Source organism: Dysidea avara, chromosome 9 (assembly GCF_963678975.1).
Source record: "Dysidea avara chromosome 9, odDysAvar1.4, whole genome shotgun sequence".
Lineage (NCBI taxonomy): Eukaryota > Metazoa > Porifera > Demospongiae > Dictyoceratida > Dysideidae > Dysidea > Dysidea avara.
Window position 1 is genome coordinate 1,500,467 of NC_089280.1, and position 13,188 is coordinate 1,513,654.

Below are 13,188 nucleotides of genomic sequence, written 5' to 3' on the forward strand. Positions count from 1 at the left end.
AAAAATTGGATTCAGGTGGAAGGGCTTAGCCATTATGTCATTATTTTGTCATGACCATATACCATTATTTATCAAGCAAGTTAGCCACTAGACAGATTTAAGCAAACAGTTTTTAGATATATAATGGTGATAAGATAACAAAATATACCTTTAAACAAAAGCAAAGCCTACAGCAGCTGTGCAAAATACAGCTATTGCTGTCCTGTGAACCAGTGCTGGGATACCTGTGCACCAAGCACTCAAGCACTTGAGTCTGTACAGGCAAACCTTCTAGGGCAGGACTAGTAACCCTCAGGAGGACTATCCAGGTCTCATGGAATCAGGAGAGAACTGCGGAACCCAAAGTTCCACAACAGCCCCATACTGATAAATAAGACAAAGGCAGTTGAACATTTGCTTCCCAGCACTCCCCTGCAGGTCCCCATAACACAGCTGGGTAGCCCCTCTTGGATTTTCATGAAATTTGACACAGATATGGACCCTTCTCACACCAAACTTTGGCCCATTATATGGATCTCCCTTTAAGATATAACTGCTTAAAGTTTATTCTTAAAATATCACTTTGGTCTACACATATTCAATAAAATGGCCATAACGTTGTCAGCTATTGTCACAGCACCTTTCTGTTTTGATTTTTTGGAATGCTCATTAAATTCTCTTTTAGGTGATATATATATACTTTATTATAATTGCTCAAAGGAAAAAGGTCTAACCACAAAAATGTCACTTTTTCCTTTGATGTCATTATTTTTTTCAAAAATGGATATTTTAATTACTTCATTTTTAATCTGATTTGTCAAAGACAGGGTTTCACCAAAAGGCTCAAGATCTGCACCAGGGTGCTTCCCAGATTACAAAAACTTGATGCACATCTTTAGGGGTAAATGAATACAGTCAATAACAGATGGTGAAACATTTTGAGAACATTTTAGATCATCTATATAAGTTGGAACAATCTTCCTTAGTAAAAACAGAGTAGAAGTGATGATTAAATATCTCAGCTCTAATAGAATTGTCGGAGATCACCTCTCCTGAGCTATCCAAGATTGGAGGCAAAGGAGATCGGTGACGTTTAACAGAATTCACCCATGCCCTAAACTGCTTACGGTGTGATGAGTTTAACTGTGACAACATCACAGCCTCTTTAGTGTCACGCCTGGTTTTGGAATGTACAACATTGCTGAGTTTATGATACTTGTCAATATTAGTGGGAGATGGATACGCTCAATGCTTCTTCATATGCTATGCCCTACCACATTGAGACTCCTTTGCTCAGAAATTAAAATATTGCAACTATTCACATAAAAAAAGAACTTAGCACATAGCTATGCAGTGACACAAAGCATACTTGGCTCCCTAAAATTTTGATGATGTGACCAGTTTTTATTCCAACCTTTTGTGAAGTTGAAACCTAAGAAATGTTTTCAAAAATTTTCAGGGTGCTGCACTGTCCTCTTTCAGCTTCTATTTCTTATTGCTTTCAATACTTACTTATCAACTACTAATATAGTGCATGAATGTGGTTTAGTGCAATGATTGTTCTATTACAGTTTTGCTTCATCAGTTTCCCCAGAAATCCTCCTGGAACCACCCCTGCAAGCATATTATACTCTACCAACAAAAGTTAAACTAACCTGAAAGAACTCTACACATTGTATGTTGTGCAATAACTGAAATTATGCTTGTGCAATACAAATAATGGCCAAATTCAATCTAAACTAGTAACTGATGTGGGGGGGGGGGGGGGGGGGACTAGAAACAGGATTTCTACTTGTAGTGGCCTTATGTCAAGTTGTATGAATGTCATAATAAGTGAATATATGACACCAAGGGTGTAGTGTATGGTGTACCAGAGCTGCCATTTTTTGTAATTTGCAACCAGAAATCAAAGAACAGACTCAAGGCATTACAGAGAAAATTTTAGACATACCGTATTTACTTGGTGCAGCTACTACTATCTTATAGTAGTCAAAATTGATGCAGCGACTATTGAAAATCCACCACCACTTGACACTCAAAAAATGATTCCAACCCTTAGCTATAGTTGAAAACATGATAATTATCAGTGTTGTAAGTGGTCACTACTGCTTACCCACATGACCCACTGACCCAAATAGCAATCTGGATGTGACCCAGATTAATTAATGCAGATGCGGGTGTCAGAAGCCAAATTTTGAAGGTCCATGTACAGTTTTCCAGTATAGTACCATTTGCAGCTGATAGCTTGGATATTATTATACTAGTGCGTAGTATATACGTAATATAGATGCCAGAAGACAAAAGATGGATAAGTGCTCTGATTAGTGGGTGTGGCTCCATGTCAGCTAATATGCAGGTACAGTTACCCATTTTAATACCTACAGCAGAAACACAACAAGTTGGTGTGGTTCCATGCAGTGAGTAGCATGTTATTCCATAAAGTGGGCGTGGCTTTACGTACATCCGGGAATAACAAAACGCAGTGTAAATATAAAATTTTTAATCGCACGTTATCTCATCCGGGTCAGACCCAGATATCCAATAAAGTGGATGTGACCCACTTGACCCGGACAAAATGCGACCCAAGTGACCCAGATACTCCGGATGACCCGACCCACTAACAACGCTGATAATTATATTGTGAGAGCACTCAGGTGCAATGATGCTATTCAAGGTGCAAAGTAAATACAGTAATGAAATGATCACTAACTACCTATAATAATAAACAGCATAGATTGGCATTGTTCATTTTAAATGATTTTAGTATCAATTTTAAGCCCAATTTTCAAGCAATTCCGGCCAAACTTCTAAAGTTTGTGGGTGTTGCACAACCAGACCATTTTGAAATTACATTTTATAGAACAGTTATGCATCAATACTCATGCTGTGCCCCCTGTATGTCAGCATAGATATACCAACCCCAAATGTAGCTACCTGGGGTTAGTAGACTATACCTATTAGCTAGCTACTTATGATATTAGGTCTAGAATCGCCAGTACCCTTCTCTCTACAGTTATTACTGCAAACCATCACTTTCTATACTAGCTAATACACACAGTTTACCCTCATTATTATCCACGCTGTATATATCCACGCCACTGCCCTGTACTTTAGATTTGCTGCCTCCCTTAGGAACATGCTTAGTTGGCTCAGGCTTTTCTCCACCTAAACGGTCAGTAGTGACATGAAACAAGAATCGACACTTCTACGATTCTTACCATCTTCTTCCACTAATTTATTTAGTCGGTCTAACATCTTTCGCTTCTTACTGGGCCCAGGTCCAGGTCCAGATTTCTTTGCGCGCGTCGCCATTTCAAAAGCTCTGCTTGTCTAGACTAGTAGGTTATCACGTGAGAGCCGGATATAATGAAATCTTGATTCTAGAGAAAGTGACTTCCGGTCATCTACATTATAATTAGCTAACTATCGAGCGCTAACTATAGACTATCTCTAGTGCTTGAGCGAGATGGCTGATGATTCTGCTAGAAAAGCACTGAAAGATAAGGTCGTCGTGAAGCATCAAGTGATAGGTAAGAGCATTGTCCTCAGCACTGTCACATGATTTAATAGTCTAGATGTAAATGTAGCTACACTGTAGTCACTATTCACTTCATTTGCATGCCAATATATAGGTGTCGCCGGAACAGATCAGCGATGGCAAAAAAGAACCAATTTTTCTGTAAAGATTGTTTCGAGTGTGCAAACAGACGAGGATCCCGCCGTAGCGCCGTTTAGAGGATTCGAGTTTTTAATAAGGACAGACAATGGAATAAAGAGGTTAGCGTAATTTGATATGGTCTATAGCTAGCTGTACTGTATGGAATGGTATACAGGATAGATTGTACCCGCTATAGCTTTACACCGGCCCTGTAGCTAGCTACATCACATGTTTAATGTACATGAAGCCACTGCCATGATTCAGAAACTAATTGTTTTACTGAATTAGCTAACGGCTAAAGCACACCTGCAGACTTATGCTAGTATATAACTAGTCCTAAACACTAGACATACGAGCATCGACAATTTCAGATGCTTAATAGGACAGGCAGAACAAGATACTCTAATAGAGCAATCAAAAAGGACTCAGAGAAGAGAGTGTGTTAGAAATAAGCGTACAAAGCCATGCATTTAGTATAGGTAACTCGGTATAAGATATCTGGTTATAGCTACCATTTTGTCTTCCAAGTTACAGTAAGGCCCTGGCATCATGGAACCAAAGCCTGTTTACGCCCTCGGCTTGTCCTGGCCCAAAAGTCTAAGCATCTATTGGCCAGCTATAGCTGTAGTACATTTTATTTTAATCTATACACATATTATTATGCATCTTATGAGGCTGTATATTTTTTTTTTCAAAAATAGAGTCAATTAATGTATAGTCATAATGTTACATATTTCATAGGAATTGTGTCATTTCGAATGAGGATGCCTTATCTCTAAGCAGATTTTGTAAAGCTGCAAGTGCAGTCCATCCAGACATACGGAGGTCAAAAATTTCAGACCAGCTATGGTCTCAATTTATTTTTGACATGGCTGAGGAATTTTGCAGTCTCCAGGAAGGTTTCAGAAAGAAAAAAAATGTTACTTGTATAGGGCGACAACCAGGTTCTACAACATGGGTTTTTAATCCAGACACACAAATTGACACAAATGGAACTCTGATTGAAAAGGATCAGCAATGTTATATTTGGTAAGGACATATACAATTACTTGCTCTGGCACTTTGAAGTAAAAAATAGACATGCACTTATAATATAATCTATCTTTAACCAGTTTATAGACTTAAACAAAAGCTTACTATATAGCTTCATAAAAATCTTACTATATACTTTCCTGAGAAATATATATTATTGTAATTACTTACTAAGATAAACAGGTATAGGATTAAATTGTGTGATAAAGGCATGTGCACCCTGTACCTCTCAACACTTCATCACAATCCTATACTGCTCTTTATAGGGTTTCATACAAAAAAAAAAGATTTTTAAGATAAAAAGCTACCACAAATCAGTACTGTAATCTAATGTATAATTTACAAGTTCTTGAGGTAGATGGCGTCAACTCCTCCTATTATGTCACTCTCATGGGAAACTCAGCCATTTCATATAGCTAGAGGATATCATAATGCATACAATGAAATGGTTAAATTTGTAGTTACCTCACTGGAGTGGATGTATCTGTTTCAAAGTAGTATATTTGTTATATGATTTTCACTGTTCACTTGGATAGTACTGTTTGTAGGAAGCAATAATTATTGAAGAGGTTCGCAGAAAAGGAGGCATGTGAAATTTAAATGCACCTCATCTGTAAAAATGAAAAAGATCGATTCTTTTAGGCATGAGAATGAAGTTACACAGCAAGTTTTTGAAATTAAGGGTAGTTATTTTAATGCCTTCTACACAATTACCTCAGTGAATAGTTATTGAGCGGCACTTGTCACCTTTTCTGTTGATTCCTTCAATTTAAATAAACTTTTACTATTTGTTATTGTTATTGCTTTGGCTTTACAGTGACCAACACTGAATATGATTGTTGTATTGACATTTGACATTTGTTTATATCAAAATAGTGGCATTGTTTCCCTGCAAAAAAAAAACAACAGATTGGGTGGTCAAAAACCTTTCAAAAAACAGGAACAGATTTTTTGACATTGGTCATGACCAATACACAATTTAAATTGTTGCACATTGATTAATGCTAACATCACTATATGGGGTTTTCTGGAATTTTGTTTTTGAATTTTCATGGTCTCATGCTAAAGGGAGAGACCCTTTCACTAATTATGTACTGACATAAATGCTAATTATATTTCATTCTGCAGGGTGCCTGGATACAAACCACTACCTGATATTGACCAATATCTAATTCCAGCTGAAATAGAACTTCCTCTGTCACTCAGACCATTTAAATATTTATTGCGAGCATCAAAGGAGTGTTTACAAAACAACTTTTTAAGTTGTTTTGCTACCATTGCTGGTAGTGTTACATTATTTCATTATGAATTGATCTGCGAGTAGCAAGACACGTGTCCACTAATACTGTGCTATAGTACTTCCTGTGGAACTGGTACAGATTTAATATTTGCTAAGCCACTAATATTTTGAAATTCTCTGTTAGGTAAAACAACGGCATTGCGAATTGCCTTGAGTATCTATGGAGGATTGAATAGAAACATCAACAGCCATAAAACTTCTTCATCGTCCTTGCTTATTCAGACTGCCTTAGGAACAACGCCAATTGGTATGTCACAATAAGGCGTATCACTTCACTTGTCACATCTTTGAGTATCAGGGTTATCACCAGTTCATATTGTACTTGTAGAAAATAAGTGTACTACTGCACGGACAATGCAACAAGTTGTGATCATTCAATGTAATGCTTTGATTTACAACATCAAGGGCATGACTCAGAGAAACAATCCAATTCATTGATGCATTGTCCCATTGACACCTATCACTTTCACTTTACTGCAAATATTGAAATAAAGCAAAAATTACTGAAAACTAAGAGTCGGATTAACCTGGATGCTCCAACTACGATCTCAAAAAATAAATGTATTGTCTTCACACAGGCTGTAGGGTTCTACGAACCTTCAGCATTTTGTGCTGTTATCCCGTAATGAATAAATAAATAAAACCTGTAAATACTCTAAATGGTGTTATTCAAATATCATAAGGCTTCCAAGTTGTAATTTTGATTTATTTACAACTACTATACAGGGCTTGATGATGTTCAAAGCAAATTGAAAATCGAAGAAATATCTGTTGAATTATTTAACGGGTTTTCAAAGAGAACTTTAGGAAGTGGATCAGTCAAACCTAAAACATCTATTATTGTTACCTCCAATGAAGCATTTTACAACTCTGAAAGGTGAAGAGTAACATTTTATTTATGCTAATGTTCAATGTGCCGTGTTACTGTATTTCAGGAATACTCAGAGAATTATCCATGTCCCATTTTTTCCACCGGACAATGATTTGACTAAATCTGAAAAGCATGAATTGGAAGTGAAGCTTAGAGATGTGCTTAACAATGCATCTTCTTGCATAGGAGAATTCATTGCTTTGGGTCAGAAATCCATGTCTGAAAATGCAACCAAGGAGCTTGAAGAGCAGATCATTCCTTTTGTTAGCAGTCAATTGCATGGTCTATCCTACCGAGTAGTCAAGGGTTATGCAATGATTGTAATGATGATGAAACTGGTAAGACAAAGAAATGCTTGTTGGGTATTTAAAATTATGTCTATGTTACACACATAGTTGTGCCGGATGTCTGGAAAAGTAGTGGAATATAAGGAGGTGGAGAGTTTCTTTAAAGAAAAATGGGCCCCGATCATTGTTAAACTACATCAGCCTGGTGGAGAGAACTTTTACTCAATTCTTTCAGAAGTAACCAGTGGTATGGAGAGTATGACCACAGAGAAGGTATGATCAACGGCTTGCATTACAGCTAAGTTTATAGCTAATAGTTGACAGAATTTTTAAGAAAAGTGCAAGTTAAAACATTCAATTAAGTATAAAATTTATGCTAGTATTTTGAATGATATCAAATTATAATATATCCTATATTCCAATTAATAAAACAGCACATGACACTTTTTTCAACTCAATTTGGATTCCCTTAGTTTCTCTGTTGCCTTGAAAATCAAAAGCTAACTTTTTTACGGATCTACAAACTACTACAGTTTCCACTTTAATGCACACATTAACATAACAGTTGCCATTTGACATGTTGCATGCTATTTGTACAGTCCAAGTATCATAACTCCTTTTCCTTTTTGATCATAGTTTTCTCACACAGTCAGACCAAGATAGTACGTAATAGTTTCCTTATAGCAACTATCAAAAGAAACATGTTATTTTCACAGATACAACTTTGATTATATTATTTCTCATACTCTTTGTTTGTACACAAACTTAACCAAAAATGAACTGTACCTATGCCAGTTATAATATCGGGTTGTATAAGACAGACCAACCGTATGAAAAATTATGCTTGCTAAGAATCATAGAAAAATCCTAAGGAATACCATCCATTCATGCAATATATATTATGTGGTGGATATTTAATTCTCACTTCATGTATAGCCATGGCTATTGGCTTTCAATTTAGAGCTACAGGCATATCTAACCTATACTTTTAGATCAATGGTTCAATATAAATTCCTTCTTTTTGTAATTTTATTATGTTTCTGATATTCCCGTATGTAGTCTGATTCAGTACAATAAAATGCTAAACCAGTAATAACTGTTATGTGGCTCATACATCAGTTTGATAGAATATATATCTAATGCTGTTACTTTGACTTGAAGGTTAAATTTTCAACTGTAGATTCAGCAGATTTTAAGAACTGATGTGATAACAACAAAGGTTACAGGAAATTGTGCAGCTATACACATGGCTTCAGCACGGAAGATGATTGTTGGCCTTACAGATAGACAGATAAATGATGCCATAATACAAGCTGGAGGGTTGATAAACTTTCAGGTGAAATATCTAGGAAAAGCAAGCAAGTCCTTCCTGATTCCACATACTAGTATCAGAACTGACATCTTGAGTCGTTGGAGTCAACTGTGTAAGTAGAATTTATTTAACGTATTAAAAACCCATACTGTGACAGCTGACACAGCTCAGTGACGGAAAAGCACTGATACAGCTAGTATCTGCACATGTGCATAGATACATATTTACACTGCAGATACACCCGTTCAATTGATTTAAATTATCTGGCATGAAAAACTGCACAATCGTGTATGGGGTAAAATAGTGTTCTGTCCACAGACTCCACAATATTAATGAAGCTTTGTTGGAACACGTTTCTGGTCAGAAATCCAGTTACTATCCAGTTTGATCCCCCTATGTTATGTGTGTATATTTATCCCGTCACCATTCAGTGGTCCCAAATTACTTATTACTGTGATTGATTATCAAGCACAATAGTTTTATGAAGGTAGTTTTATGGTGATTTAAGGTCATTGGTTGGAGGCTGCAAAGCAGGCCACCCTGGAGAAACAGGACCAACCCAAGCCAACTTTGAATGAACTCAATATAAACTTATCTTCATACAGATGGTGAAAGATATTGTTATGCATATTAGGCAACCTCAGTTAGTGGTAAGGTCAGGTTCATAGGCGGCTCTATGGGGACGTATGGGGGCAAGGCCCCCTGTTGATTTTTGCAACTTGTAGAAATGTTGGGCAAATTGTAGCATAGATTGGCATTGTTTGGTTTAACTTTTAATGGTATCAGCATCATTTTAAGCCATTTTCAAGCCATTCAATTGCAAGATTTTTACAGCTTTTGGGGGTTGCACCTCTATACCCCCCTGGAAGTTCATTTTATACTGCAACCACAAGTGCTGTGTCACATTTAATCCACTGCACATGTTCAAGTGGCTGCTAACTTGTATTCTTCCATTGGTATTGCTTACTAATATTTTGTCACTACCGCATTATTCAGCTACCTGTACTTACAGATTATACCATAGAGCCCATCTCTATTACACATATGCATTGTTATCTGTATCAACAGTATGCGTTTTGCCAACAGAGTATTTCACAAAGTTATATCAATGGTGGAATTGATGTGTAGCATTTTGTTATGCACCGTTCCACTTCAGTCGGACCACACTGAGAACCCAACATCTACAGCTGTAGTGTCAAGTGCTGCTTCCTCCAGATGTAGCTATACATTTGTTTTGCATATTAATAGAGCACACTGACATATGTAGTGCACCAAGGCATAAAGTACCAAAAGTCTGTATGCATAAAGCTAACACTTAAGTTGTTTACATTTTGATCACATAATATTCCCAGTATGGGCTTCTTTATATTATGTAATATTTTCACTTTATATATAGATTTGGGAACTACAACAGATGACGATCAACAGCTACCTGAATTAGAAAACGATGCACTTGGGTCTACAAATGAGAATGGCTCTGAAAGCAATTGTCAGCCAACTAGGACTTTGAGTAATGCAGATACTGAAGATGAATCAGAGTTTAGCAGCAGCACCAATTTTGATAATGTTTCTTTATCTGCTAGCATCGAAGATACTCAGGAGCAACCAGTATGTGTTAATTTTATACAATAGGACCTACAAAATAAGTATTTTTTTAGAATGATGACAATAGCCTTTTTCAGGAGGGTCAGAGTACTGCATCACCTTCAGAAAAATGCATCTTCAGTGACAGCGATGATTGTGACAAGGTTTATATGAAATATTCAGTAAGAAATGATGACAATAGCCTTTTTCAGGAGACTCATGGTACTGCACCACCTTCGGAATCAAGCATCTTTAGTGACAACGATGATTATGACAAAATTTTATATGAAAAATTCGTAAAGAAGTGTCAGAGGTCTTACAAACTTAAGACGTTTGTGAAGCCTCACTACAAAGGTTTGTATGCATAGTTTGTAGGTGGTTGATACACCAGATTTGTGATTGCTGCAATGAAATTAAAGTGTACATTCTTGCAAATATCAGTTAGCATACAGTTCACCCAGGTTGTAACAGACACACTGATTATTCTAATCACTAATTCATAGCTATATTTATATTAACAGGTACATTGAGAAAGAGGGTCATTAACTCCCCAAGAAATAGAACTATTATAAGAAAAGGTAAGTTTGCATCGCCAATATTAGTAGCTTTATTTGTAATAATCATGTTGGTACATTTAATATAATAACTATCACTAGATTGCATAATGTGCACACTTTCCTTGTAGAACGTGTTCCTCTTGTGTCAGCCAAACAATCAAGCAAAAGTTTGATAAAGCCTACCCTGGTTCCAGATACATGTGGTGCAACAACTTGTATTATTTCCAATTCAACAGCCAAAAAAATCGACTGGGTGAAATGCCAAAAGTGCAAGAAATGGATACATTTATTTTGTATCAATCTTATGGTCAAGAATTTACCCAAAGTTTTTTTTTGCAATAACTGCAATGAATAATAATTAATCTGAATTAAACTGATGCAATATTTTGTGTGATTTAATGCTCTTTTATCCCTGCACAATCCAATCTTGTGAAATTAATAATAATAAATGAATAGTTGAACTGTTTATAACGTATGTAGATAAGTTTAGTGTGAGTTTTAACTTAACTGCTGCTGCATATATATATTACACAGCCTAACAACGTCAGCCTTATAGCCTGAAAATACTCACATAGGCTTAATGTATTACATCTCCTGCTCTGTATATGCTATAATAAGTCTGAGTATACACAAGTGGTACAAATTATGGGGTTCTTATGATCAAATTAAACTTTAAAGATATAAAAAGTAGAAATTTGATTGGAAGTTACCCAGTTACATGGTTACCACATATGATACTACTTATTAAACCTATTCTGTTCTGACGTACATGGTATACAACTTATATCTATAGTTTGGCTTGTTACTTTTCTGTTTCTCTATAAAATTAATGGTGAAATTTGGTTGAGAGTTACCCAGTTACATATTATCCACTTCTCAAATCTATTCTAATCTAACGTGCATGATATACAACTTGCATTTTATATCGGCTGGTTACATTTGTGTTACTCTGTAAATGCTGAAATTTGGCTAGGAGTTACCCATTTACATGGTTACCAAATTTGATGCAACTTGTCAAATCCATTCTACTCTCATGTGCATGGTATACAACTTACAACTTTTTAGGCTGGTTACTTTTCTGTTACTCGGTAAATAGTGAAATTTGGCTGGGAGTTACCCAGTTACATGGCAGGGGCGGATCCAGAATTTTCCAAAGGGAGGGGCTAAGCTGGAAGAGGATATACATATTGGTAGCTAGGTAGCTCAAGAAGTATTGGTGTCATAAGAACATTAGTGTGTGAAGCCCACTAGCATGCGAAGCATGCCAAACTAGGGGGGTCTGGGGCATGCCCCCAACTAGGAAAATTTTGAAATTTAGGATATTTATATTGAATCTGGGAGTGTTTTCAGGACTTTTTAGCATGTGATTTTCAAGGCTGATCCAACCATTAGCATCACAATATTCTAGCTAGTTACATAATAAACACACGCTGATAGTTACCACTATTTAATGGATCAGCTGCCTTGGTAATTATAATAAAATGTGTAAGGTGCAAGGGTAAACAGCAACCTGGTGATAAAGAGTGATCCATCAAAGTTACCCATACAGCAGATTGCCAATAGACTGTACACAGCTATGTGAACAGATTCAGGAAGCGGAGGCTCTGAGCTTGTTTTCTCCTATTGGTTTTTATAGCTACTAGGAGGATGGGACCTACATCTACACTGACCAACTAATATCTTACAAAAACTTCCCTCTATATGCTAGCTGAAAAGTAGAATGATTACAATTATGGGTTTGATGTCAGTTGGTTTTTTTCATCAAGGTCTGTTGTAATATCATCAGTCATCAATACCCTCTAATGTTAATCCCAGGCCCGTACACAGGATTCTCAAAAGGGGGGTTATAAATTGAATTGGTAGGCAATCGAGGTCAGACACTGAGAAATGTCTAATATTCATTGTCATGAAAGTAGCCACATTCTACAAGATGATGGCCTTTATGGGTTATTTCAAGCAAATTTCCATTAGTTAGTACTTTGTAGCCAAGTAGCTACTTGTAATCAGCACTAGAAAGCATATGTCAAATGTACCTTTAAATAAAAAAATATAAGTACTGTTATAAAATAGGAACCCCCTTGAACACCCCTGCATGCCTGAATCCAATGCCTCATGCCTGAATCCTGAATCTGATACAGGCCTGAATCCAACCTTGCCCAGGAAAAAGACTAGAACTATATCATGACTGCTAACGTTATGTGCAACACTGCATTCTTCTGTGCTGCGTCTTGTTTTGCTTAAAGCAGTTAGCTACAAGCTTTGTGAAGTTGGGTGCAACTAAACTGATATTCCGTGCAGATATAATCCACTTCATGATGTAATCACACCTAGAATAGAGGGTATAGAATGGTTGGGTGAATAGGCCATGGCTAGTCTACTTATCAGATTGTTGGCCATACATGTGGTACAGCCAGCTTGGCAAGATGGCTGAGTTGCTGAATACTGTTAACAAAATCACACTTTGAAAACATCATTATAAGTCACATAAATAAACAAGAGCTAAATATTTTAGTTAAGACTTACCTCTTATTCATAGCGGAAAATACCTGCCAATTGACCATCTAAAGGCATTAAAGCAAAACCCACAATACAAAGTTTTGTAGCTACG

General features: G+C 36.5%; 1 protein-coding gene and 1 long non-coding RNA gene across 2 annotated transcripts; one reads left to right on the forward strand and one right to left on the reverse strand.

Moving 5' to 3' along the window:
* Positions 1-4,940: 4,940 nt before the first annotated feature.
* Positions 4,941-13,175, reverse strand: LOC136266788 (uncharacterized). Its single transcript, XR_010706288.1, has 3 exons — positions 13,104-13,175; positions 5,135-5,280; positions 4,941-5,085 (listed from the first exon to the last, which is right to left on the reverse strand). It is a non-coding gene; the product is annotated as an uncharacterized lncRNA (long non-coding RNA).
* Positions 9,642-11,672, forward strand: LOC136266443 (uncharacterized). Its single transcript, XM_066061461.1, has 6 exons — positions 9,642-10,047; positions 10,098-10,187; positions 10,236-10,377; positions 10,545-10,601; positions 10,709-10,833; positions 11,646-11,672. The coding sequence occupies exons 1-6, from the start codon at positions 9,793-9,795 to the stop codon at positions 11,670-11,672; spliced, it is 696 nt and encodes a 231-aa protein (XP_065917533.1). The 5' UTR covers positions 9,642-9,792.
* Positions 13,176-13,188: the final 13 nt, after the last annotated feature.